Here is a 26913-nt window from a genome sequence, read left to right on the forward strand (position 1 = left end):
GAAATCAATTTAAAAACACTTTCATCTTATTCCTTGTCGGTTCCTGATTCCAAAAACATATAGATATGATATGTTTGGATTGAAAACACGCTCAGAAAGTTAAAACGAAGAGAGGTACAGAAAAGCGTGCTATCCTTCTCAGCGCAACTACTACCCCGCTCTTCTTGTCAATTTCACTGCCTTTGCCATGAGCGGTGGACTCCCCCGAAATCGGCGTATGCTGCCTGCAGTGGCGGGGTAAAAACGGTCATACACGTAAAAATCCACTCGTGCTAAAAACATGAGTGAACATGGGAGTCTAAGCCCATGAACAAAGAAGAAGAAGAAGAAGCGGTGGACTGACGATGCTACGAGTATACGGTCTTGCTGCGTTGCATTGCGTTCAGTTTCATTCTGTGAGTTCGACCAGAGACTGTAGAGTATACTCTATAGTCTCTGGTTCGACAGCTACTTGACTAAATGTTGTATTTTCGCCTTACGCGACTTGTTTTTCTTTCCTTCTGGTTTGAGTGAACAGGTGTCATCAGACTGAGCACTCCACTCCAAACTGAAAGTTGTACCATCATTTTTTTCTTTCCTTCTGGTTTGAGTGAACTATCACTCACTCACTCAAATCAACAACAAAATGACAAATTTAAAAGACTTTTTTTTATTGAGTTCACACACACAAAATAAATAAATGAATAAGAACGATCGAGGGGTGGGAAAACATAGCTACACACAAATTCTGAAATAATTCATAAGTTGTCTTTAGCTGGCTTTGGCTGGCTTTGGCCGTCTTTATTTGTCTTTAGCCGTCTTTAGCTGTCTTTAGTTGTCTTTTCGCCCTTTATAGGTACCCTTCCAATGGGAATAAGCACGGATCAACATGTATACAAGTCCGTGAGAATATAAGCGCTTTGCCGTCTCTTTGGAGAGTATGATTCCAACATGACTGCCGCTATCTGAATACTATGAACACACACAAGAAACTACTGTTTGAGCATGATCACCCCCCTTTGTTGATTCAAAGGCCTTCAGACACGGTTAGCGCATTAACCAATCACGTCCACTATTATTATAGTTCCTGTTACGGTGGACATTATTTCCAAATATTGTAGTAAGTCAGACAGAATTTGGAGAGTTCTTCTTCTCCTCCGTTCCTGAGCTTAATACACTCAGGTTCACCTTATGGTGGGAGTTTTGCATGCAACACTGTTCTTACCCTGCCATGTGGGCATCACAACGCTGCCTATAAGAGGGTGCAAGCGCGATAGGTATCTGCGTGTTTTGAAGTCTTTATTTTTGTATGAAAACTCAGGATTTTTAATGTGCGTACTGGTCTTTTTGTATACATTTGCACACAGTGGTGGTCAATTCCATCCACTTACAACGTGCACTAAACATTGACACTGAGAATTTCACCAAACTTCCCAGCCGTACCTGGGCCTCTTTGGGATTTCAAGAGTTCTTTTTGATAGCTGATTCTACCTGGCTGAATATTTCACACACACACAAACATACACACACCTGCATGTGCATACAACCATGTCATTATGCTCATGACTCAAACATGATTCAATTATTCACATTTATTTTCTCTAATCAAATCATAAACAATCACAGGCTACATGAACATTTTATCACAGATTTTAATAAAGAAACAACAAGAAGGGCAAGGCCCATACGACTCACATGCTTGACCTTGACATGACTTGCAAATAACTAAACCTAGCAATGACATCATACACTAAGAACTGCTTTACACATTTTTCCTACCAAAATACATGTGACCTTGACCCAAGGTCAAGGTCATCCAAGGTCATGCAACACAAAGCTGTTAATTCAAGACATAGGAAGTACAATGGTGCTTATTGGCTCTTTCTACCATGAGATATGGTCACTTTTAGTGGTTCACTACCTTATTTTGGTCACATTTCATAAGGGTCAAAGTGACCTTGACCTTGATCATATGTGACCAAATGTGTCTCATGATGAAAGCATAACATGTGCCCCACATAATTTTTAAGTTTGAAACAGTTATCTTCCATAGTTCAGGGTCAAGGTCACTTCAAAATATGTATACAATCCAACTTTGAAGAGCTCCTGTGACCTTGACCTTGAAGCAAGGTAAACCAAACTGGAATCAAAAGATGGGGCTTACTTTGCCCTATATATCATATATAGGTGAGATATTCAATCTCAAAAACTTCAGAGAAAATGGGAAAAATGTGAAAAATAGCTGTTTTTTAGACAACATTTATGGCCCCTGCGACCTTGACCTTGAAGCAAGGTCAAGATGCTATATATGTTTTTTGGGGCCTTGTCATCATACACCCTCTTGCCAAATTTGGTACTGATAGACTGAATAGTGTCCAAGAAATATCCAACGTTAAAGTTTTCCGGACGGCCGGACGGACGGACGGACGACTCGGGTGAGTACATAGACTCACTTTTGCTTCGCATGTGAGTCAAAAATGCAAAAAATTTTACTACATATACATGTACATGCAAATGTATTCCTTCTATTCCACTGACTCTCGTACCCCAATTCTCATGCAGTGGAACTCTTTTAAAGACCTCCCAATACCCCCAACCGACCCTTTAAGACCTTGCCTTTTCAGACTTTTTGCTCATTACCTCTGTAAATGTACTTCCATTTGTATTAACTTTAAGACTCCCTCCTTTTTAAGACGTGATTGCCTCAGATTTTTGAAGGTCTGAAAATGGGGGTTTCACTGTATTAATAAAAAGTGCTTTTAGTGTGACAGGGGAGGCTACCGCTCCTTTCACAGCAGACTCTGCACCCGAGTTGTTGGCCTTTAAAAGTCAACACCCGGGGATTGTAGAATTCTGTTTGTGATGGGGTCTGGTGGTTTCCGATTGTCCGTATGTTCATGGAAACCTTCGGGTTTGCATAACAGTTTTTATAGGGCTAAGAAATTAGCCCTAACATTTTCAATCCTGTTTGATTGCACTTCGCTTCCCGAGGTGATCGTAGTGTTTCGGCACACGGTTACATTAGGATGCAAAGAGAACTGCTGCATGCTAGATACACAAAAACAACATGATTTGACATCTGAGCATGTACATTGTAGTGTCTTACAATTATAAGTGTAGTTTAAAAAAAATGCAATTCTCTAATCATCTTTATCGAAGTGCAAAAGCTATCATAAGAACTGTGAGTTGTGTTTCAGGAGTGCACAGTCAGCAGACACAGAAGTTTCAGCAGTTTAAACTGATAAAAAGTATTTATGTAAATAATGAGCCTAGCAAGACCCACAAACTCTCAAAAATAAGCTAAATCAGTTGTGAATGAGTAGGAATGTTGAAAGAGATTATGAAATTATTATTGCACAATGTCACATTTAACTTTACAATAATCTTGTTACAATAACATTTAATACAGCGGTATACATACATGGTAAATAAGCAAAACAGTGTAAATAATTATTTACCGAAAGTCAACAAAGTGGTTGAATTTATCATGGCAGAATGTCCAGTCAAATACTAAGGTTTTGAATATGGCACAAATGTTAAATACAGCTATGTATGTATATATATACATGCTAAGAAAAGGAAAATGGTGCACATGAGTACTTGGTAAAAAAAACAACAAAGAAGTGAATGAAAACTTAAATGGTATGAACTCATAACAGACACAAATAAGCTTGTGCAATTTATCCAGTAGCCCATACAACCCTTTCAGTGATTTTCCCGCTCAAAATAAAGCACATCTTCTGCCCTGCCTTTCCTATTTTTTGCTTTCTTGTTCATAATGTGCAGCCCATCATGTGCTGTGCTGATCATGAAGTTGTCAAAATCAGCAAGACCATAACCATCAGTGCCAATGGCAACAAAGCCATTGTGGGTGCTATTTGGAGCTTGTAGTAAAAACAGTTCCTTTCCGTTCACTTGTCCTCGAACTTGGGTGCCCTGAGGATTAGAAAAATAAAATTACCATATTTCATCACAGCAGTGACACAAAAGTCTACTAATCTGACAAGATGACAATGAACCTGACTTTTTCGCCCCTTAATTAATGCTTAAACAATTTATGAGGCCAAAGCGGAATTAAATGACAGTCAATGACAATGTGTTTCCACTATCAAAATACTATCGTAGCACAGTTTGATCAGAAAACAAACTGCACATACCATACAAAATATAACTTAACTGACTGTGATGATTTATACTCTTTAAAAAAAACCAATTCATTACATGGGGGTCTCTCAAATTGTGAAAGATTGAAAGCGTCCACAATTTACATTTCATAAGCCTTGCCAGCAGTGTATTGCCCATTCTATAACCCACTGAGGACATTTTTAGGATCCCAAAAAGGACCGTTCTGTCGTAAAAACAACCAATAATATGTAAACACAGGCAAAGTAGAAACAGCTGTCTTACAGACACAAGGAGTGAAATATTGTTCCAACCAAGCGCTGCTGTAGGGGCTCCACCAGAAGCTAGTAGCTGAGTACCAGCTGAAATCAACAGGTAAAACAGATTATTGACAGGTAGGAGAACTGCCATGGACAGTTTTCATACAAAGCCAGGGTTACCCCGTCTCATGTGCCCCTAATGGCTTTGCCGTGATGGCGTGAAACTTAAATTTCTCTCAGCCATTGAAAGTTTTCATACAAAGCCAGGGTTACCTCGTCTCATGTGCCCCTAATGGCTTTGCCGTGATGGCGTGAAACTTAAATTTCTCTCAGCCATTGACAAAAATCTCTGAAAACTGGCTGGATTTACCTAGCAAAGCCCCTTGACTGTTTACAAAATGAAGTGATTTTTAAGGCAATTTGATGGCCTGGAACCTAGAAGTGGATTCGCAAAGACTGCTCCTCGATCATTGTCTACAAGGAAAATGTTTTTGGGGGCCCTGATTTTTTTCTCTGAAGAAGACAGTGACTTTCGGTGAAAATCGAAGTTACGAGGGAGTTCTCCCAGTTGACATTAATAAATTGCAAATACTAGCCATGAAATCCTTATGACAAAAACTGTGCAGGACTGCACTAAAATTGTTTATTAGCCTTGTGCAGCACTTGATTTTGTTAGTGTGACCAAATTCTGACGGCACAAACCCACCACCGACGCTTACCCACGACCGCTGCTATGTCTCTCTAATTTCCTAATGAACTGTAGATCATTTTGCTCAAAGAATCCAACCAAGAAGTGTGCCTTACCTATATCATAAGAGAGGGTATATTGTTGCAGTAGAGGGGAGACGAAGAAAAATATTCCCCTGGCCAACTGAGACCGACATCCCCCGTTCTGGACTCTGGCGGCAATGAAGACACTATCTGCGGTGTTGATCTTGCCCACCTGTGCTTCAACCTCCACGTAAATATCCGACCTGGTGGAACATGCATGTCATTTTGATTTACTTTACTCCCCTCCAATTTTCACAAACTCAACTTGTGGAGAGTACAGATACATGGATGGATATATTGATACAGAGGAACCCCACTTTTAAGATCTCCAAAAATCTGAGAAAATCAGGTCTTAAAAAGGAGGGAGTCTTAAAATGGAGGTAAATTTACAGATGTTATGAACAAAAAGTCTGAAAAAGTAAAGTCTTAAAAGGGGGGTCTTAAAAGGGGGGTTCCACTGTACATGGATGGATATATATATGTATTGATACACGAGTCCACACATATTGTATTTTTGTATGAAGCTATCCTTCTTGCAAGTCATTATTATGAGGCTGCCTACCTGAACAATTAACTTTATTTTTCATTTCATATGCAGAAATTAATGAAAACAGAATTTTTAATGCAAACTTTGAGGCAACAACTAGAATTAAGTGTAAATGTCAACAACACACATATAAAAACATACACATATAAACATTACAAGGGGTGTGATACACATCCAGCAAAGGTGGGTCAAAGGGAGGGAGGGAGAAATTAAGAAAGGGAGGAAGCAAACGAGAGAGTGAGAGAGAGAGAGAGAGAGAGAGAGAGAGAGAGAGAGAGAGAGAGAGAGAGAGAGAGAGAGAGAGAGAGAGAGAGAGAGAGAGAGAGAGAGAGACAAGACAAGACAAAATCTTTATTACCGAGGGTAATAGATAAGCAAGAATATTGCTTTTTTACATCCAGCCCTACATTTTTTACATTACAGAGAGAGAGAGAGAGGAGAGAGAGAGAGAGAGAGAGAGAGAACGACAAGGAGAGAGAGAGAGAGAGAGAGAGAGAGAGAGAGACACACACACACACACACACACACACACACACACACACACACACACACACACACACACACACACACACACACACACACACAGTTAGAAACAGATACAGAATGAGAAAGACAGCAACTGACAGTATTAATCTGACATTTTCGTACCAGCTAAAGTTTCCAATCATGCCTATGGATTTGTTCATGGCATCGGCTTTGCACCAGGCTACAGGGGGTAGCACAACTGTCTGACGCATCACTTTGCCATGCCCAGCATCACCAGCCACAACCTCAAAGGAGCCAGTCTGTGGCGCCAGATTATATGGTTCTTCTGAGATTGCATAGCCTGTGTGTTCCCAAGAGGTAGAAGAAAAAAGTTTTATAAGCAAAACATTGGAAACAAAAACATGACTGCTGATCAGTAAGTATAATAAAATAGGATTAGGGTTAGGGTTGAAAGCAACATTGCACAGGTCATACCATTACCAGTCAACTTCTCTGAAGACAGAGCATGTAAGACTGCCTATATGGCAGAGCGATTGAAAACAATCGAATATGTATTCTAATTTGGAGGACAGATGCCTTATCTATACAAAGTGGCCCCACAAGTTTTAAGGGTGGTTATGATGATGATGATGATGATGATCATCATCATCATCAGATCATTATCATCCTACCAGTCAACAAATCGTTTGTTTGAATCTTTGGGATAAAATGTACAAAACCTAAAATTAGCCTTACTTACTTTCAAAGTTATCTGTGTAGGGCAGTGGGAAGGGCTTTGACGGAGGCAGGAGATCACCCTGTCCTTTCTGCCCAGTGGTCACTGTGGTCAAGGTATACACCTCATCCGCTCCCAGTGACACTGAACCCATCCCGTTTGTAAGCTGCAAAGCACAGGCAGAATGAAGGCAAGACGAGATAGCCCGGTGAACAAATGACAGAATGAAGGCAAGACGAGATAGCCCGGTGAACAAATGACAGAATGAAGGCAAGACGAGATAGCCCGGTCAACAAATGACAGAATGAAGGCAAGACGAGATTGTAGAGATTTTTTATTAATCTCTCTTTCTACAAGTACTTACCAGTTCCATTTAACTTTGCATACCATGCTAATAACTCAGTAAAAAACTTTATACCATCAAGCTTATACCTCTATGTGGTATAGCCCGGTTTGTGTGCTATCCCCTATAGCCCGGGCGTTTCCCGCCACTAAAATGGAACTGGTAAGAACGTAGTAGAAAGCCCGGTCAACAAATGACAGAATGAAGGCAAGACGAGATAGCCCGGTCAACAAATGGCAGAATGAAGGCAAGACGAGATAGCCCGGTCAACAAATGACAGAATGAAGGCAAGACGAGATAGCCCGGTCAACAAATGACAGAATGAAGGCAAGACGAGATAGCCCGGTCAACAAATGACAGACTGAAGGCAAGACGAGATAGCCCGGTCAACAAATAACAGAATGAAGGCAAAACGAGATAGCCCGGTCAACAAATGACAGAATGAAGGCAAGACGAGATAGCCCGGTCAACAAATGACAGAATGAAGGCAAGACGAGATAGCCCGGTCAACAAATGACAGAATGAAGGCAAGACGAGATAGCCCGGTCAACAAATGACAGATACACCTCTCTTTCAAGACCTAAACAAAATCCTGATAAAATTAGGTCTTATAATGGAGGGAGTCTTAAAATAAAGGTAACATTTACAGACTTTATGGGAGAAAATGTTGGGAAATAAGACCTTAAAACAGACGGGGTCTTCAAATGGAGAGTCTTAAAGAGAGGTTTCACTGTACCAATAAATGAGTTATGAGTTGGTCCTTTACAAGAACTGACCTTAAGCAAAAAACCAAACTTGACTAAATGTAAAAAAGAAGAAAAAAAGCTATTTTGAAAAATCTTCCAGCCCACTGCTATTTTTTTAACTTAAAAGATCTGTTTATTTTCTATTAAATAAAATGTGTGAATAAGAGTCATAAACTATCATGCTCCATGTGCATACCAACATCTCACGTCATAACAAAACAAATATACACAAAAATTATGAAAAGGCTGAACAGACACTGACAAATAAAAGACAAGTACTGTACATCTACCTGTAAAGCCTCCTTTTTTTGAAACATGATTGATGTTTCTCCATCAAAACCAAGTTTGCTGTACCATATGTTCAGCTGTTTGATATTTCCCTGAAAAAAGTAAAGTTCAGAACATTCTCTCACTACCAAACAAGTAGAGAAAGCAAATTCATATTGAACTGCAACAAACATTTTGGTAAATGGTCATGTAGACTGAGACACTGACGGAAGAGTAATAATTAACTTAATTGTCTTGATAAATCCTGGACACGTGCTTTGTTCACTTGGCTTTATCATGACTTCTTTGATAACAAGGGCAAAGCCTTCAAGGCTCACGTAAGAAATCGACAAACAGTAACACAAACTCAATCACTCCGTCACACACACACACACACACACACAGGCATGGGAATTGAAAATTGTAAAAAAGGCGGAAAATTTATAACTGAAGACGCGAAGCGTCATGTCGACGGCGCGAAGCGCCTAGCCTTACTAGGGGGGTCCGGGGGCATGCCCCCCCGGAAATTTTTTTCTCCAAAGAACCCAGATGGTGCAATCTGGTGTCATCTGAGCTCCAAGTTTGCCATTAAATTCTGTTCTTAGAATCAGAGTTTTTAGTACAAAAATGTACCAATTTTTGCTTTTTTGAAGAAAAAAATATATACATGTATTATATGGTTTAAATTTGTTAAAAAATTGATCTGAGACAAACAGGAACATGTAACTTGTAACACAATCTGTGCAATCTGGTTTACTTTCAAACATACAAGTTCAAGTAACTGAGGCGGGCGGTAGCAGTGCGTGAACAAAGTACGGAAAGTTTTCGCGGGCTTTTGCGCAAAGGCCAAAGTAACCGGTGCTTTTTTTTGTGTGCCTCCCCCCTTTATTTTTTCGGCGGACACTTTTGCATTTTCGGCGGAACAAAAAAACAAATTCGGCGGAAATCCGTCGTTTGGCGGACAATTCCCATGCCTGACACAGTAAGCATAGGTGACACTGTGCAAGAAAGCGAGACACTAGATCTAGATCTGTCTGTCTGCATGTGTAGCCTACTTACAGGGACACGACTGCCAACTAGTCTCGGCCCGCTCAAAATAACAATGACCGAGACTTTCAGTAATTCCTTCGCCATAATGTGACGTCTTCAAATGTTAAAGTTTCTATCACACACACACACACACACACGCACAGACAGACAGAGTTTACCATCGCATAGGCTACACTTACGTGAGTCAAAAACCAGCAAGGATGTTAACTTCAACCCTCATTTGTTATGTTTGTGCATGTACCATACTGCACTATCAAGTTAACTGATGACTATAAGTTCAGCAGTACCTGCAATGTGAGACCCCTCTGAGGAGAGCTAGGACTTTCCCAATAAAGGACGCCTTCTGTTGTCCCTTTATCTATAATCCTGACCAGAATATACCTGTTACGAAAGACCACCTGCAATGTAAGGACACTTTTGGCTTCATCAAGGGTGTTCTTTCGTCGCAGGTAACACTGGATGTGGTCAAATGTTGTGTAGCAAAATGTCACAGTTTATCTGTGGAAGAAAGCCGACTCACAAATGATCCTTTTAGGTGGATGTTCATGGTCTGTGGCACCACATCATACTCGGGCAGACGCGGCCTCACACATAGCGAATGGTTATGACTCTGAAAAGCAGCATGCAAAGTTTGAGTTAAAGACATCATAGAATTTATACAGACGTGTCATAGAATCAGACTATGTTGTCACTTCTGACCCTAAAAATCAAATATCTTGCCCCGAAACTGTCTGACTATGAGATATGGAACAAGAAACTGCAGGTGAGAAGGACTAGAACATACCTATTATATTCATGTCTGAATATGGTTTATATCAACAAGTCTTGCACAAAAGACACACGTCAGGCATGGGAATTGAAAATTGTATAAAAGGCGGAAAATTTATAACTGAAGACGCGAAGCGTCAAGTCGACGGCGCGAAGCGTCAAGTCGACGGCGCGAAGCGCCTAGCCTTACTAGGGGGGTCCGGGGGCATGCCCCCCCGGAAAAAAAATTTCTCCAAAGAACCCAGATGGTGCAATCTGGTGTCATCTGAGCTCCAAGTTTGCCATTAAATTCTGTTTTTAGAATCAGATTTTTTAGTACAAAAATGTACCAATTTTTGCTTTTTTGAAGAAAAAAATATATACATGTATTATATGGTTTAAATTTGTAAAAAAATTGATCTTCTTGAGACAAACAGGAAAATGTAACTTGTAACACAATCTGTGCAATCTGGTTTACTTTCAAGACATAAAAGTTCAATAACTGAGGCGGGCGGTAGCAGTGCGTGAACAAAGTACGGAAAGTTTTCGCGGGCTTTTGCGCAAAGGCCAAAGTAACCGGTGCTTTTTTTGTGTGCCTCCTCCCTTTATTTTTTTGGCGGACACTTTTGCATTTTCGGCGGAACAAAAAAAAATTTCGGCGGAAATCCGCCGTTTGGCGGACAATTCCCATGCCTGACACATATACAGCTACATACAGAGAAACAGACATATGTATACCAATATAAACAGACACAGCATCAGAGACAAAGAAGGATGGACGGACAGTCATACAGACAGATGATCCATGCTTCCTTCTTGTTACTCACAGGATGACTGAGCTAGGACTCCACTCACCATAGTCTCCACAATGATGGTGAGATCTTTCTTGTCAGGACTGACCAGAGCCACGTAGCTCCCCCCACCCTTCAGCATACCCACCCCAGCTCCATGCTCCAGGTATTTCCACCCCACTTGTGTGAACTGGGTGGTGTGGGCTGTTGATAGAACACAACACATCAGGTCAATAATTAATGGAAATCAGAGTCAATGAAGAGGTTACCTTATATGAATAGATGGTCGGTTTTTTTCTCCAGAGGTTGATGTGGGGCACAGTTATTTTTAATTCCCTAACAGTCATTATTCAAACTCAAACTCTGCCATCAGAAACCTGGTGATTGTTGATTGATCTCTTTAAAGAGGCCTATTGCAAACTGGTTGTGGAGAAGAGCCAAAACAGAGAAAGAGATAGCCCCCCCCCTCCCCCCCCTGTATAGCATTGAAACTGACCAACACATATATACTGACCAGACAACCAGATAGGTGTGTCCACACTGTAGTGTCCGCTCCATGGCTCCACAGCAGTCATCAGACCGTCACGGAAAAACGGCAGAGGATTGTACCAGCTGGCAATCAGGCTCCATGAGATTGTTCTGCACACATGCTTTCTTTCATTTCTCCACTTAGGTTGGAACTGTCCATCACAAACATCTAACTGCTAACCTAGCAATCCATGCTACGTTTAGTGGAGCTCCTATGTTGCAAAATCAATCATTTCTTGTGACAAACACCAAATTTGGCATACATGTACAGTTTTATGTGCTTAACAAAACCTGATACAGAGCCACCGCGAAAAATTAAAAAATCGGTTGTTTTTTTAACAAAATTCAAAATGGCCGCCAGTAAAAATGGTTGGGTATGTTAGGCATATTTCATTTCATGTGACAAACACCAAATTTGGTATAAATGTATGGTTTTATGTGCTTAACAAAACCTGACACAGAGGAACCGAGAAAAATTTAAAAATCAGTAGTTTTTAAAAAAAAATCAAAATGGCCGCCTGTGAAAAAGGTATTCAGGCGTATTTGATGCTACAAGTCATTCTCTTGCAATAGAAACTAACAGAAACAATTGTTAAAACATAACAATACATGTATACATGATCAATGGTGCAGCGATTGGTTGGACGGCGTGGGTGGCAGGGTTGAAGAATCGTTGGCTTACCTAACCTGTGCCAACAAAAAACTATCGCACAAATGTTCGTACCAAAACGAAAACATTTATTCCTGTGCCATTTTATTCCATTTGTCTATGCTATTAAGGGCACACAACGTGGCTATCTGGAACTCTTTTAATATAAAAGATTGACTTTACATGGGTTATGTGACCGCCGCCTAAATAAGGGTACCCCAAAAATCAAATTGATAAAAATGAAAGGTATAATAATGACATAACACTAAAAAGTATTCATCCTGTTCTGGATAGATGTTGTGCCTCATGAATTTTTTTGGACTTTTTAATGGGTACCTAAAGTTGTGATCACATCCCCTTTGCCACGTTAAGGGTACCCTTATTTGGCGACGGTCATGTGACCCCTGTAACTAAATCTTCTTTTATCTGAAAGATGTGCCATTTGTGAGAGCCTTTACTGGCATAAAAAGTTTGAATAAAATGATAAGGGAATGAATGTTTGAGTTGGGGTACGAAAATGGGTGCAATAATATTTTTACACAGTTTAATTTGCTGATTTTCACAGGCATGCAAGCACAGCTGCAGAGAGCAGAGCTCTTCAGTTCTTCTTTGCAGCGTTTTGTTGAACAGCACTTCCACACTTCATGCGTTCTCGGCACATGCTGGATACCTCTTGAAGGCTCGTCCAAAATAACTCCCACTTTCCAGCCTTGGACTGCCAGCCCCACAATTGGTGTTGGGTTGTTTGCCTGATTGTATATTTACTGACGTAGTCTAATTGGTAGATTGCTCTTCTCAAACTCATGTCCTGCAACAGCACGTTACTTGTAAGGGTGTTTTGGGGAATTTGGCAGCGCTTTTGACTGAAGAGGTACCTTCTAGCACTGTTCACACCCAGGAAGTTTGGTTTTGTCCTGCAGAAGTACCACAAAATGCTCTTGAACTGACCTGTCAGTAGTACTTAGCTCTCAAAGAAGAGCAGACAACCCGAGGAAAGATTGTGTGATGTCTACTAATGCATGCCATACTTGTCAAGCCCCCAATACCACCGAAGAACAACACAGTATCACAGTCTGTAAAACTGTGAAACATGGGCAGGCAGGGTGACTTCTCGGGGCCAATGGCTTTGGCAATGTGGTGAGCAAAAAATGGCTGAATCCTTTTCCATAGCGATGCACACTTCATAAGCAGAAAACTGAAATCAGCTGGGATGAGAAGCAGACTGTCTTAGATGTCTGGCCTCCTCCAAATCCATGGTGTAGGAAATCCACCTGGGGTACCCTTCATAGAAAAGCTGAAAAGTGACAATTTTATTTGAATAATGTTTACTATCTCAGAGAGTTAGCCAAAGTCTTCACACAAAAGATAAAATGCAAAAATTGTATTTTAACTATTTGTATAATTTTTACTATTTAAGGTCAATACAATACAGTTACCCAACTGATTCTTAAATCTTGCTGGCCGCTACATTCATTAGAATTCTAACAGTCGCTTACAGAATGTTGACCCTTGTGAGGGTATGGTAAACCCACCAACTTCACAGAGGTAGCTTACGTATATGTGTGCATACTTGTTAATTATCAAAAAAAAAGATGCAAACTGTTCAGCTACTCTGGAGGTATTAGGTACCAACCTTGATAGTAATGGTGAAATCAGCTCGTTTGTGTGGCACCGGCAGAATTGCTCATAATGTATTCACGCAGCACTCTTGTTCTCAGGAACCCGCATGTGGTGTAACCCTCAGTTGTATATTCTGTTAAAATAAAATGCACATCAATACACGGTCAACCTAAATTAAGTAAAAGGTTGAGAAAAAAAAAGTAACACACCAAAATCGTAACAGTGTTGAGACTCAGACTCAGAGAGAGGTACCACTTTTTTCAAAACCACTCATTTCATTAGCACATAAGTTTATTGCATACTCTTGTCTTTTAGCTATCATCTTTGAAAGTTTGATCACAAGACCGTAGAGACATGGGGAATGGATCACAAGACCGTAGAGACCTGGGGAATGGTTTTTTTTCTCCAAGCTGGCCCTCCTACTAGTTAGTACATGTCACTGTGGCCTACTCACTCCGCTAAGTCACTCCCCCTCCCCCCTCAGTTTTTTTAGAAACTTATGGAAAGTCAAGTCCTTTATAATAGGCAGGACTAATTATCATGCCTTGAACAATCTCTGTCTCCTTGCCTTTTATTCAAAGTTCTTTTAACTTGTCCAAAATCATGTGGGTGGCGAGCATGGTTTCCTTTCATTCAATCAACAGATAGATCTAGATCTATCACAATCCAGTTTCAGCAAGATTTGAAAGTGTGCAGCATTTCATCGCTTCAGCCGATCAAAAACAGAGCCGAAGGGGACAAATAAAGATTATAATGACGTGAAATTGGTGAATGAAAGGGTAATCTTAAAAACTTACCCTCACAAACGTTGTTTTCGCTCAATCAAAACACGCATTGGTACGGAGGCCGCCATCTTGAATTTTCTAGCTGCGGATATATACTTTTCTAAAAAAAATATAAAACTAAATGACAGAACACAAAAGTACCCATGAAAATATTTATTTCATGTATATATTATCACCAGACAACTTCTGGTGCATTGTTAATAATTGAAGTTTACATTTGCTGAGTTGGAAATATTTACTGCTGATGGCTTTTGGTATGAAAATCGTCTGCTGTAGGTGCAGCCTTTTATTCATTATTATAAACACAAAAATCAATTTCTGAAGTGGCTCTGTATCTGAAATCATTTAAAACATCATAAGGAACAATATCACGAAGTGTGATGTTTGTCACAAGATGTGATTAATTGTTGAGTGATTCTGCAACATAGGAGCCCCACTAGTTTTCATCAACCAGAAAACAGGGTCTTAAAATGGAGGAAGTCTTAAAATGGGGGTAGGGGGGGGGGTCTTAAAAGGGGGGTTCCACTGTATAAGAGTTGAAAGGAACAGCAAAGTAACTCCTAGCAAATGTACCATTTAAATAATACTTACGAAGTCATGTGGCCAAGAGCATAGTTCCTGTTCAAAATCTGAAATATCAAAAGCACACAAAAATTAGTTCATAAAATCAGTGGAGAAATGTTAGAGGGAGAAATGAACTAATAGTAATACTAACAAGCTTAGACAGAATGAAGAATGACATCTTTGACTTGTTCGACCACAGTTTGATGAACACAAACACGTACAGTCAGATAGACAATCAGACAGAATTATGGACAGTCGCCCTAAACAAGGGAGAAGTGTGGAGATGTAAAATGCGTATAAAAAAAACCCCACACAATACAGGCAAGGGGAGGTGCAAAAAAGAGAGAGAGAGAGAGAGAGAGAGAGAGAGAGAGAGAGAGAGAGAGAGGGAGAGAGAGATCATGGGAGAGGCAGAGAGAGAGAGAGAGTGGGAGAGGCAAAGACAGAAATAGAGAAATAGAGCACCTGAGATATCTTGAGTGAGAGAGCGATATGTATCACATGACCTACCCTGGCCCAGCATCCTCCACCAGTTTCATTGTTGTAAGTGCTAAAGTCCTCAGACGACCACAGCTGTTTGCCCGTCTTCAAAGCGTCATCAGTGGTCACGCTACCTGGATAATGGCATCTGCACAACATTCAATCAGCTCTATTATAGGCAGCATAGGGGGCGGAGGGGGTACATTTCAACACATCTATTTCATACAAGGACTGCCAAATCAATTTGAAAGCAACTCAGGACAGTGCATGTTGCGTAATAACAACAAAACAAAAAACAAACACAACTTTCTTTCTTTATTTGGTGTTTTACGTCGTTTTCAACCACGAAGGTTATATCGCGACGGGGGAAGGGGGGAGATGGGATAGAGCCACTTGTCAATTGTTTATTGTTCACAAAAGCACTAATCAAAAATTTGCTCCAGGGGCTTGCAACGTAGTACAATATATGACCTTACTGGGAGAATGCAAGTTTCCAGTACAAAGGACTTAACATTTCTTACATACTGCTTGACTAAAATCTTTACAAACATTGACTATATTCTATACAAGAAACACTTAACAAGGGTAAAAGGAGAAACAGAATCCGTTAGTCGCCTTTTACGACATGCTGGGGAGCATCGGGTAAATTCTTTCTCGTCCCAACCAATATGGGACTCCCCCTAACCCACGGGGGGCACAAACACAACTCAACACCTGCAAATATTAAGAAACAATCCTATATGCACCATGCAAACAGATGTACTATATTTTGTAAAAAAAATAAAAAAAAATAAAAAAGTTTACGCGAGCCAAAACATCTTTCTTTCTTTATTTGGTGTTTAACGTCGTTTTCAACCACGAAGGTTATATCGCGACGAGGGAAAGGGGGGAGATGGGATAGGGGAAAGGGGGGAGATGGGATAGGGGAAAGGGGGGAGATGGAATAGAGCCACTTGTTAATTGTTTCTTGTTCACAAAAGCACTATAAATAAAAAAATTGCTCCAGGGGCTTGCAACGTAGTACAATATATGACCTTACTGGGAGAATGCAAGTTTCCAGTACAAAGGACTAAACATTTCTTACATACTGCTTGACTAAAATCTTTACAAACACGACTATATTCTATACAAGAACCACTTAACAAGGGTAATAAGTGAAGAATTTTATGGGTGAGAAAAGGAAAGTAAAAGGACTTTGGGGAGGCAGAAATAGAGAAGAAACAAGAAAAAGATCCTAATTAGGTTCACGGCATCGAGAGTGATGCGACCTTCTCTCAGAAGTTAGTAGAGAAGGCTCCCCCATCCACCACCCGGGGGACGCGCCTCTACGCCAATTAGGGGGCGCGAGGCGAGCCAAAACAACTGCTTTCAAATACATGTACATGTATTGAGAAACAAACCAAAAGAACCGTGAACATGGAAATCAATTTTGCCGAAGAGTTCATAGCTGTTACAATGATAATAATAGTTTGTCTATCTCATCACATTAATTAACCCTTTCGCTGCCAATCAAAACTTACTTATGTGCATTCCTGATTGCCAGGGAATTTTGGAGTTCGGGGTGTAATAATTCACAAAAAATTCTAGCTCCAAACTGGCAGTAGGTAGGTAAGTAAAACCTATGTTATTTTTAAAGGAAATTGAAACAAGAATCTGTTTGTAGTGTCTAAACATGGAAATAATAATTAGTTTGGCTTATAATGATGTTTAAATATGAACTTTTGAAAAATCAGTCCGGCGCATCTTCCGGTGCCTGTGGATCAAACACAGGTGGCTGTTTTGCTTGCTCCAAGAAAGGATCATAATCACTGTCATCTACCTGTTTCCAACGAATCGTCCGAAAGAAGATCTCCCCCTTCCCCTGTCAGTATCCATAATCATTTGCACCGCCTGTAGCGTCAGTCCGTCTTTGTTTTTTCCTACTAGGGCCCGGTCGACTGTCACCGTTAGCCATTTTGACGAGTCGAGCTTTCTCTCCCCTTTCCTGCCCGCCAAGGCCGAAAATAGCCTTCAGACGCAAAACCGCGTCACCATTTATGTTTATTCATGAGAATGAGGTATCCTACCAAGCCATTGGCTGCTATTTGTGTGATAGCAGTGACGTAGCATTTCTGGAAAATTCCTGAATGGAGAAGACGGGTTTACCCGTCCTAAGGTGCTGCGGCTGCACAAACGCATGACGGGTATACCCGTCCTAAGGCAGCCAAGGGGTTAAATAAATAATGCATCGATATGGAAATATTCTGTACCCCAGGGTTTGTATCCTCTTGAAAACCATACAAGGCAAGCATAAGTTATCAAGCAGAATTGCTGCTTGGGAAAAAGTGGTAAGAGATGGATGCTTATTCAAGGAAGGTAAGCAAAATAACCGGAGGCAGGGAAATGCTCCAATGCTGCAAAACATTCCTTTATGCATGGCAGGCAAACACTGGCTTTGTGCTAGAAGCTTGAGTTTTCCAGGAAAAACAACACACAACACTTTCAGACAGTAGGTTTGGTGACTAAAATTAAAGAAAGAAAGAAAGACAAAAGGTGGTAAGAAGCAAAACAAACCCAAATACCCCTTGAAAAAGGGCAAAACCACAAGAATGACAATACTACAGCAGCTGAATAGAAGGGACTAGCAAATCATGCTTGTTTGTGCAATATACATACGGGTGAGAACTGGCAAAAGCAAGCATCGATTATCAAAACTGATGAAATTACCCAATGAAATCTACAGCGATGGCCAGGCCTGGATCTTTCAAGATGTCAGCCGCAATGTTCCATTTCCCATCAGCCACTACGATTCTCACATTGGAGAATCCCCTTTGGTCTAACATAAATCTGAGAGTCTGCCAAGTAGGTATGAGAAAAGAAATATAGACTGCATGCAAAAATGGAAAGGAAATAAACGTGCACTGACTTTGACTAAGGAAAATGCAAAAATGTAAATTCTTATCGCATTTAGACATTTCAAAGATATCAATTTGTACAAGAAATATTTTATGAAAGAGTCAACTGTCAACGTTGCAGGGGATTACATTCATTACTTGTGATACTTCCGTACAAGTACATCTACATGCATTAAGATTCTTGGTTGAGACACCTGGGAAGAAATAAAACAAAACGAAACTGATTCCAAAGTAAGCAAATTCAAAACGTTTATATTTCTTTTTCATCTTTTTTTTCATTTTCATTACTTTATTGTCCCATCGCTGGGAAATTCGGGTCGCTTCCTCCCAGTGGAAAGCTAGCAGCAACGGAGTCGCGCTACCCAGGTGTCTGCGTGTTTAGGTGTATTCAGCCACCTGCACTTATGGCAGAATGACCAAGGTCTTTTACGTGCCATTGTGATGACACGGGGGTGGGACATGGCTTCCGTCTCTGGGTCTGCACATAAAGTTGACCCGTGTCCGTCCCGGCCCGAATTCGAACCTGCGACCTTTCGATCACAAGTCCAGTGCTCTACCAACTGAGCTACCGGGCCCCTGGTCCATGTGGGCGAGTACGTTTCATACAAAATAAGAACTTAAGGAACAGAAGGAAGAAGTAGTGAGACAAAGAGTAGATATCAAAAATATCAAAAAGAGCTCGGTCATAATCATGAGGGTTTTATTAAAGTAACTGTCCTTGACACTTCAAGGTGCACGGAGCTGTCCTGCACGTGAACTAATTACGTCAAAAGCCAACATGGAAGTCTATTAGTCTCTATTAGCGAGAGTGAGAATACTTTACCATTAAAGTCGAGACATTGTGTTTGATTAGGTACGAAAATTGTAAAAGATGGTATTTGGGTCCAATTTGGCATACTGCACACAGCCTTCAGGCCCAGAACGTGATCACGGGGAATGTTTATTACATTTTGGCGGGAGATGCGAACAAACAAACCGCATAAAGTTTAGTTGTGTAAAGCTTTTGACTGTTTATATCATAATCTGCAAAACAAAGTGTCTTCAGCAATACTGTGACCTGCACTGCATCTTTAACGAGAGGGGTCATTATTAAGGGTTCTGTTGTAATTTACCTTAACATCAACTGCCCCAGTACATAGTGCCAGCAAACAGAAGTAGAAACAGTTGGTTCAGGAGCACATACATTACACATGCAGGCAAAATTTTACTATTTTCATTTTCTGCATTATTTTTAAAGATACAGCTGTTCCCACACTGTTAATTAATTCCTCTGATGAGAGACTAAAAAGCACAAGTGTATCTAAATTTATTCCCATGCAAAGCTTATTTTGTAATGACTGAGGCCTTCTGATGACAGAAGACCTTTCAATACACAACCAATGCTTTGGCTTGTCCAAAGTCTGTCTACTCATTACAGCTACCACTGTCCTATTGAACTTATAAATGCCACTCTACATCTTTCAATCTCATCTACTGGCAAATGATACTTTCATTCACAGAGAGAGAGAAAGAGAGTGAGAGAGAGAGAGATCGGGGCGGGGATGTAGCTCAGTCGGTAGCGCACTGGATTTGTATCCAGTTGGCCGCTGTCAGCGTGAGTTCGTCCCCACGTTCGGCGAGAGATTTATTTCTTTGTGTGCAGACTCCACGGTGTCCGAACACCCCCGTGTGTACACGCAAGCACAAGACCAAGTGCGCACGAAAAAGATCCTGTAATCCATGTCAGAGTTCGGTGGGTTATAGAAACACGAAAATACCCAGCATGCTTCCTTCGAAAGCGGCGTATGGCTGCCTAAATGGCGGGGTAAAAACGGTCATACACGTAAAAGCCGTGGGAGTTTCAGCCCATGAACGAACAAACAAACAGAGAGAGATCGAGTGAGAGAGAGAGAGAAAGAGAACAGAGAGAGAGAGGGTAACAATTTCTTGTTCCTGTCCCAGACCTTGATGTAAGTGATGTTATATGGCCGCTCATTCCATATCTGTAACACAAAAGATTGAAGTTATGAAGTGGTTAAAACAAAATAAAGAAAGAAACAAACTAATCAAAATTAAACTATGCCAAAAAAAGTCACAGACAATATGCAGTAAAACAAAGTAGACATTGTGTTGAGAAAATATTTGTTCTAACAATTTTTTAAATTGTTGTTGTTTCCTTGGACTTGACCCAAAATTCAATTGTCCGATAAAAAAAAGCATTATAAAAACAACAAAAACAACTACATGTATTACTTTCACCTTGTAAGCAGTCTAGACAGCAGACACAAACATTGTCACTGAACACACACAAATAAGCAGGCGATCACACACACACAACCACACCAACTTACAAAAGACAATAGAAGTCTTCAAATTCAGATTCTCAACCCTCTTTCTAGAAAACACTCAAACACACATTCAAGATAAAAAAAAAACGAGAACGGTATGTTGTTGGAACGTTTAATTATTGACAAAACAAAACGTTACGTTCACAGATATATATATATATCTTATTGATATTGATTCGCTTGTGTCTTCACTGCAAGCCGCTGAACATTTTGTCAAGATAAGTGTTTGTCTGTGCACTTAGTAAAAGACCGCTGGGTCAATATATCTTTGAACGTAACGTTTTGTTTTGTCAATAATTAAACGTTCCAACAACATACCTTTCTTGTTTTTTTATTCTGAATTTTGGAAGGTTGGCAGTCTACTTGTTTTTGGATTTTGTTGTTGTTGACACATTCAACAGAACAGAGGCTAATTGCGCACTCACCCCAATAAGATCTATTTTGAGACCATAGACAGTTTTGGCACCGCTGATCCACCGGACAACATAGTCTGCAGTCACTTCAGGGTTCTGGTAGGGATTCGTTGCACCGTCCCCAATCCAGGCCGGGAATCCCCATGGAAGACCGTACAGCTTGATGTTGGGGTTTCTCTGCAGTGGTTAACACAAAATGTCCAAGTTGATGATGGTAAATAAAAACTTTTTTGTCATAAGGCCAAACAAAAATATATGTTGGTTTAGGGTAACATGACCAAAAAGGATAGGGTCGATAAATCGGCCTTTTTTAAAAAAAACTATTTTAAAAAAAATAAATTTAGTTGAATTTAAAGGAGGTTACTTCCCTTAGTCTCGGTATGGTTCGCAAAATGTGCCAACTTTTTTTTTTTTTTTAGAATTGAAAAAAAAGTGTTAGGGTTGGCGGGAAAAAATCAGGTCGGTCGTGTTTACCTAAACCAACATATTTTTTTTGCTTGGCCTAACTGAGAGCACAGAGAATTTGTTCAAGCTGTATTTTGTAAACAATGGCCTCCTGTACACCCACATCTACACTGAGAGTTGAACATATGCTGTAGGCCTGAAGCACCTGTCTGGAGGCTGAAAAGTACAAAGATGCATTTGGCATTCATTGCTTTGAAGTTTAGCAGGAAAATAAAACAAATGCCAAAACATGTTGCCGAGTGACATAATTGTGTTCTGAATTACCTTGGAAGCCCTATGACCTCGTTGTTGTATGCGCCAAATAAAGCTCATTTACACTTCAACCCTCTTAAAATCCCGTGCACATATAACCTACTTGTACTGATAGCCTATCGGCACATAATGTTCATTAAAAAAAAGAAAGATGTGCACTTGAATAGTTGTATCAAGGTCAGAGTATACAAAAAATATGTTTTATCTCTCTCCCAGTCAATTCTCCTTTCTACTTTTACTCATGCAGCCTTTTCTATTTTTTGTGTTGTCGTTGACAAAGATCAGGAGGCTTAAACCGGCCCTTCTTTGTATAATTATATCTGTTCATTTTTGTATATCGTGAGTACATTCTTATTGCCATCTTGAGATAAAAAAAATAAGGATCAAACCCTACAGGTCAACTAGTAGCGTTTACAAATGCTAGTTAATACATCTGAAATTACTATGCACACCCTCACACTCAGTGACTGGAATAAGCATACAAACACTCACTCTGACAGACACATGCACACACAAACAAATTAGTCTGTATATATGTCACCTGTTTTGCCTCCACCATAAGCCACCACTCATAGCCACGATGATAGTTCTCGTCCCAGATGTTGTGCATGTGAGACGCTTCCGTTCCATCTGTATTCTCACACACACACACACACACACACACACACACACACACACACACACACACACACACACACACACGCACACACACAGATGTATAGAATTTCATTCATACAAGTGTCAAGATAGGCTTTAGCGTTTATCTGTTTACTCAAAGGCTAAGGGTTAGTAGGAATTTGCTTTGGTTTCAATAACAGGTGAAAAATTATTTACATCACTTAATTCTACATGGCAGCCAGAAAAGGGTCAGAGTATCTTAATTTGTCTTGTCTGTTCTCTGCCCCTCACAGTTGATTACATATCTATACCAGGGATCGCGCTAGCTTTTTAAAAAACGCGTAAGTCATACGCAACGAAACGAAAAAAACGCGTCACGGACCAATATTTTTGCGTACTACGAAAACACGTACAGACACAAACAAAACACCCACGAAAGACTTAAAGACACTCCTTACCTAAATACGGCGAGTTTTCCTGTCGAACTCCGCGCACGCCTGTCGAATAACACCCCTGCTGTCTCCAACCTTCGGGCCTTGCGAGTTTGTTTCCCGCTCTAATACGACTAGACACACTTTCCGCCTTTTGGAAGCGCGAGATGGGAGAGCAGCTAATGTCTGTTTCATTATCCGACAAGACATTATCTGGTAATACCCTCGTTACGTTCGTTTGCGATACTTCGATGCAAAAAGAAACGGACTTTAGTTTTGACGCGCAGATTTCATGTGTGTCGTCACTTCTCGAGCCCTATAGTCAGTTTCAGGATCGGGTGATTATTAAGTCAGAGCAAAAGCGCTGCGTGAAGACAAGAAAAAGTTACAATATTTTTGCGTATGGCTTACGCGGCGCGGCGAAAAAAACGCGTCAGCGACTTTTAAAATGCGTCAAATACGCAAAAATCGTGCGTAAACGCGATCCCTGCTATACGTGTACATGTATCTACTAATCAGACACGATGAAGACCCTTAATGATGAAAAACGATCAATATTTTGAATGAAATATATAGTATCAAACAATTTGTCTTTCTGAAAGGGATACTCCTTGAAACAAAACAAAAACAGACTCAACAACTTAAATCTAGCTAGGCTTTCACTTGGTCACATACCAAAAATGAACACCCTGACTGCTTGCTGTGGTGAGTTGGAATTTTTTGACGAGTTAATTTCTGAAAAAGCAACTATAGTATGGTTTTTTACCGAATTAATTCATACAAATTCCCACTCTGCGCAGAGAGCACTGATCAAGGCTGTTCAGTTTTGGTATGTGATCACGTGGAGGGATGGTCTTATTCCATGTGAAAGCCTGGCCACATCTGAGATGGTGAGCTTGTTTACACGAGAAGGTGTGTGCCTTTAACATTATCCCACCTGTACTTTGAGAATCCCCTCCAATCTCCACTTTCAAGATCTGAAGCGATGCACCAAAATTTGGCTGGAAAAAGGAAACAAAACATCAACATTTGGCTGGAAATAAGACAACAACAACGTTACAACCATGAAAACTTATCTGGTTCACTTTTTGTATGATTAAATTCAAGAGAAAAGCCCAAAAGAAAGACTGATAATTTTTTTATATTAAACTCAGGAGTGTAGTTTCTTCTGTTTTATTAGGAAAAACTAAGGAAGCAGACACTAGTATGCACAAAAATTATCTTCTCATGTACATTGTAAAAACAAAACAAAAAAGCCAACAAAACACCCTACAATACTAATAAATGAAATAAGTCTTGCATATATAATTATGTCATAACATAAAACCACAGAGGCTTTCAGAGAGGCACAAGACCAATAACATTTCCATTTTTTTCATCCTAACTCAGCAATAATTGTTCTCAGGCCTCGATCGGTCTCCGGTAATTGTCACATACTTTTTTGATTTGACACATTGTTCTGACCCATGGCTGATCGGCTGTCCAATAATTATGTCATAGTACATGCAGTTACTCTTCTGACTGAACATTTGTTTCATAGTTAGTACATTTAGACCATTATTATAAAAATATTTTCAGTCCAGGTACAGCTTAGCCAAATATATCTTCTCAATCCGGAAACAACGTACACTGCTAACTGCAGTAACAGCTACATAAACTTCCTTCATGTCTCTATTTGTTTCTCAAACCTTGAATAGGTAGTCCAGTATCTCACTCCTCTCCTTCTCTGGATAATTCACCAACAGCTTGGAAGACTGAAATCAATGCGAAAATAAATCGTACATGTGTAGATAGAACGCCCCCTCCCCAAAACAAACAAAACTCAGCACAAACACACACGATCAACGTTAAGGTTCAACATAAACCTACAGGTAATGTTGAACAATTAATTGCTCCTATTGAATTGAAAATACAGTAAGAAAAGTAAAATCAAAAAATGAACACACAGCTCCTGCACTGAGGCCTCCAATGCCATCAAACTGTCGACCAAGACCATTGGAATCGTCAAAATCGTAAGTTGTTGCTCTCCACGGTCCAACAGCCAAGGCAGAAGTTAGTGCAGCCATAAAGGCCAGGGGTACAGCTGTTTGCCACATAACTTCTCCAGAGAACTAATCAAATATCTGGTCAGCTTGTTGGCACTCCCATCCACTTTGAATGCGTCTGCTAGTGCTAACAAGTCATGTGACTCGAGTTGCGGGACTTACCTGAAGTCATGTGATCTTGTTTTTATTATGAAGTCTTATATCGCGCGCTATCTCCAGACTCGGACTCAAGGCGCAGGGATCTATTTATGCCGTGTGAGATGGAATTTTTTTACACAATACATCACGCATTTACATCGACCAGCAGATCGCAGCCTTTTCGGCGCATATCCTACTTTTCACGGCCTATTATTTCAAGTCACACGGGTATGTGATCTTGTTACTGTCACGTGATGCCAAATATTCGTCTGCTAATCACAATGAGACACTCGGAGTGGGTAGCCAATGCGATAGTCTTCATCTTGTGTTTCTGCTACATGTGTGAACATGGTATTTGCTCGTAGGCGTCATAATCAGGACATAGATTGTGAGAAACGGCTTCGTCACAAAAAGGAAAGTTTGGTTATAAATACAATGTAATATAAGAAAATAAATGAGACCCCCCCCCCCCCCCCCCCCCCGCCAAAATAGAGAAAAATAGTTGAGTTACTATTGCATTTTCGTAGAGAGGCAGAAACCGAAACAAGCCTGGGATCAATCAGAAAAAAATGATTGTGTGGTTCAGATTCAGCTGAAGCAGATAACTCCTTATGATCAAAACAAATATTAAAACAACTCTCTTTTGATGCACCAAGTCTTGTAACTGACATTCTGGCCTTTCCATGGAAATAGTGACCGGTGAGTGTCCTGCAACATATGCCAGTGAAACAGAAAAGTTAAAGAAACATTTGATTCTTAACACCAATTGTTTTTAAGAGCTGAGACTAACCAAACGGCACAGTGCAACCTGATAAAAAGAAAGGCGCAAGGATTTGTTCCCTTTCTTATTTGCAAAGTGTTGTGGAGATCGCTAGATACCACTGGAATCGAATGGAAGGATAAAGAACATTATGGAACTTACTTTGATTAAGTGCGCAGTCACTCATGACGTAAGCGTAGACGCTCATCGGAGTCCAAGGGCGGATCTGGGGGGGGGGGGGGGGGGGTTACGTAACCCCCCCCCACCCCCCAAAAAAAGTGGTAATTTATTGGCTCAGGATGCACCAGATAGCTCTATTTTGCTTCTTTGGATAAAAATGTTTCCGGGGGAGCATGCCCCCGGACCCCCCTAGAGGCTTAGGCGCCTTCAACTTGTCTTCGCAGTCATTTTGTAACCCACACCCCCCCCCCCCCTCCAAAGTGAATTGATCCGCCCTTGTCGGACAGACGGAACTCTTGAGTCCTTGGATTTGAAAAATATGAAGGCGATTTATTCTCCTTTTCGCATCCGATTTATGGAGGGAGAAAATGTGTCTCGAGCTGTGGGAGTACAGATACATATATATACAATTACGTGTGTATGTGGTTCAGTATGTGCGTGTGTGTGTGTGTGAATTGAATTTGTGAATTCGCGTAAGAGCGCAAGAGGGAGAGATGATGGTATTCTTAGGGGAAATGGTTGTGTTTGAAGTTTTCTCTTGAGGGGGTCGGCCCGCTATTGCGCGAATCTTTAGGGTTAGGGTTAGGGTTAGATTCGCGCAATAGCGATCCAGCCCCTCTCTTGAGAGGCAAAGCACTGCATCTTGTGATTTCTGTCATAGCTTACCCTGGATGTTGAATTTCAGTATGTGTTTAATGTCAAATGATGCTGGTATCTCATGTAAAACCCCAGACAGATCTGTGGCGGTTGGCATGATTGGTAAAATGAGAAGGTACCTTCAAGGTTGTGATTCCTTCTTGGTTAAAGTAATAGGTGCAGCATACTTTCAGTTCAGGTTGGTTCTTATTAGTTTCCCTTCAAACCATATCCTACACTGATGCAAGTTTGTTCCCTTTCTTTCATATCGGGCGCCTTTGTAGCATTTTGATTGGAGTCTGTC

General features: G+C 40.5%; 1 protein-coding gene and 1 long non-coding RNA gene across 2 annotated transcripts; both read right to left on the reverse strand.

The window, feature by feature from the left end:
* Positions 1-1556: 1556 nt before the first annotated feature.
* LOC138982243 (galactocerebrosidase-like) lies at positions 1557-25029 on the reverse strand. The gene is made up of 18 exons (XM_070355481.1): positions 24797-25029; positions 24539-24604; positions 23788-23851; positions 22343-22431; positions 21097-21261; positions 20288-20326; positions 18157-18284; positions 15481-15598; positions 14998-15035; positions 11339-11463; positions 10889-11028; positions 9807-9896; positions 8260-8349; positions 6905-7046; positions 6328-6505; positions 5166-5335; positions 4387-4463; positions 1557-3915 (listed from the first exon to the last, which is right to left on the reverse strand). The coding sequence occupies exons 1-18, from the start codon at positions 24944-24946 to the stop codon at positions 3685-3687; spliced, it is 2100 nt and encodes a 699-aa protein (XP_070211582.1). The 5' UTR covers positions 24947-25029; the 3' UTR covers positions 1557-3684.
* On the reverse strand, positions 13000-14801 carry LOC138982245 (uncharacterized). The gene is made up of 3 exons (XR_011460816.1): positions 14419-14801; positions 13635-13754; positions 13000-13295 (listed from the first exon to the last, which is right to left on the reverse strand). It is a non-coding gene; the product is annotated as an uncharacterized lncRNA (long non-coding RNA).
* Positions 25030-26913: the final 1884 nt, after the last annotated feature.

This window comes from Littorina saxatilis, linkage group LG12, assembly GCF_037325665.1.
Source record: "Littorina saxatilis isolate snail1 linkage group LG12, US_GU_Lsax_2.0, whole genome shotgun sequence".
Classification (NCBI taxonomy): Eukaryota; Metazoa; Mollusca; class Gastropoda; order Littorinimorpha; family Littorinidae; genus Littorina; species Littorina saxatilis.

Coding starts and splice junctions, on each gene's coding strand:
- LOC138982243 (XM_070355481.1), bottom strand. CDS start 24,946: ATGTGGCAAACAGCTGTACCCCTGGCCTTTATGGCTGCACTAACTTCT. Junction 22,432..23,787: donor AGGGGATTCTCAAAGTACAG/GTGGGATAATGT, acceptor GTGAGAATACAG/ATGGAACGGAAGCGTCTCAC. Junction 15,599..18,156: donor ATCGCTGTAGATTTCATTGG/GTAATTTCATCA, acceptor AATGTTGTGCAG/ATGCCATTATCCAGGTAGCG.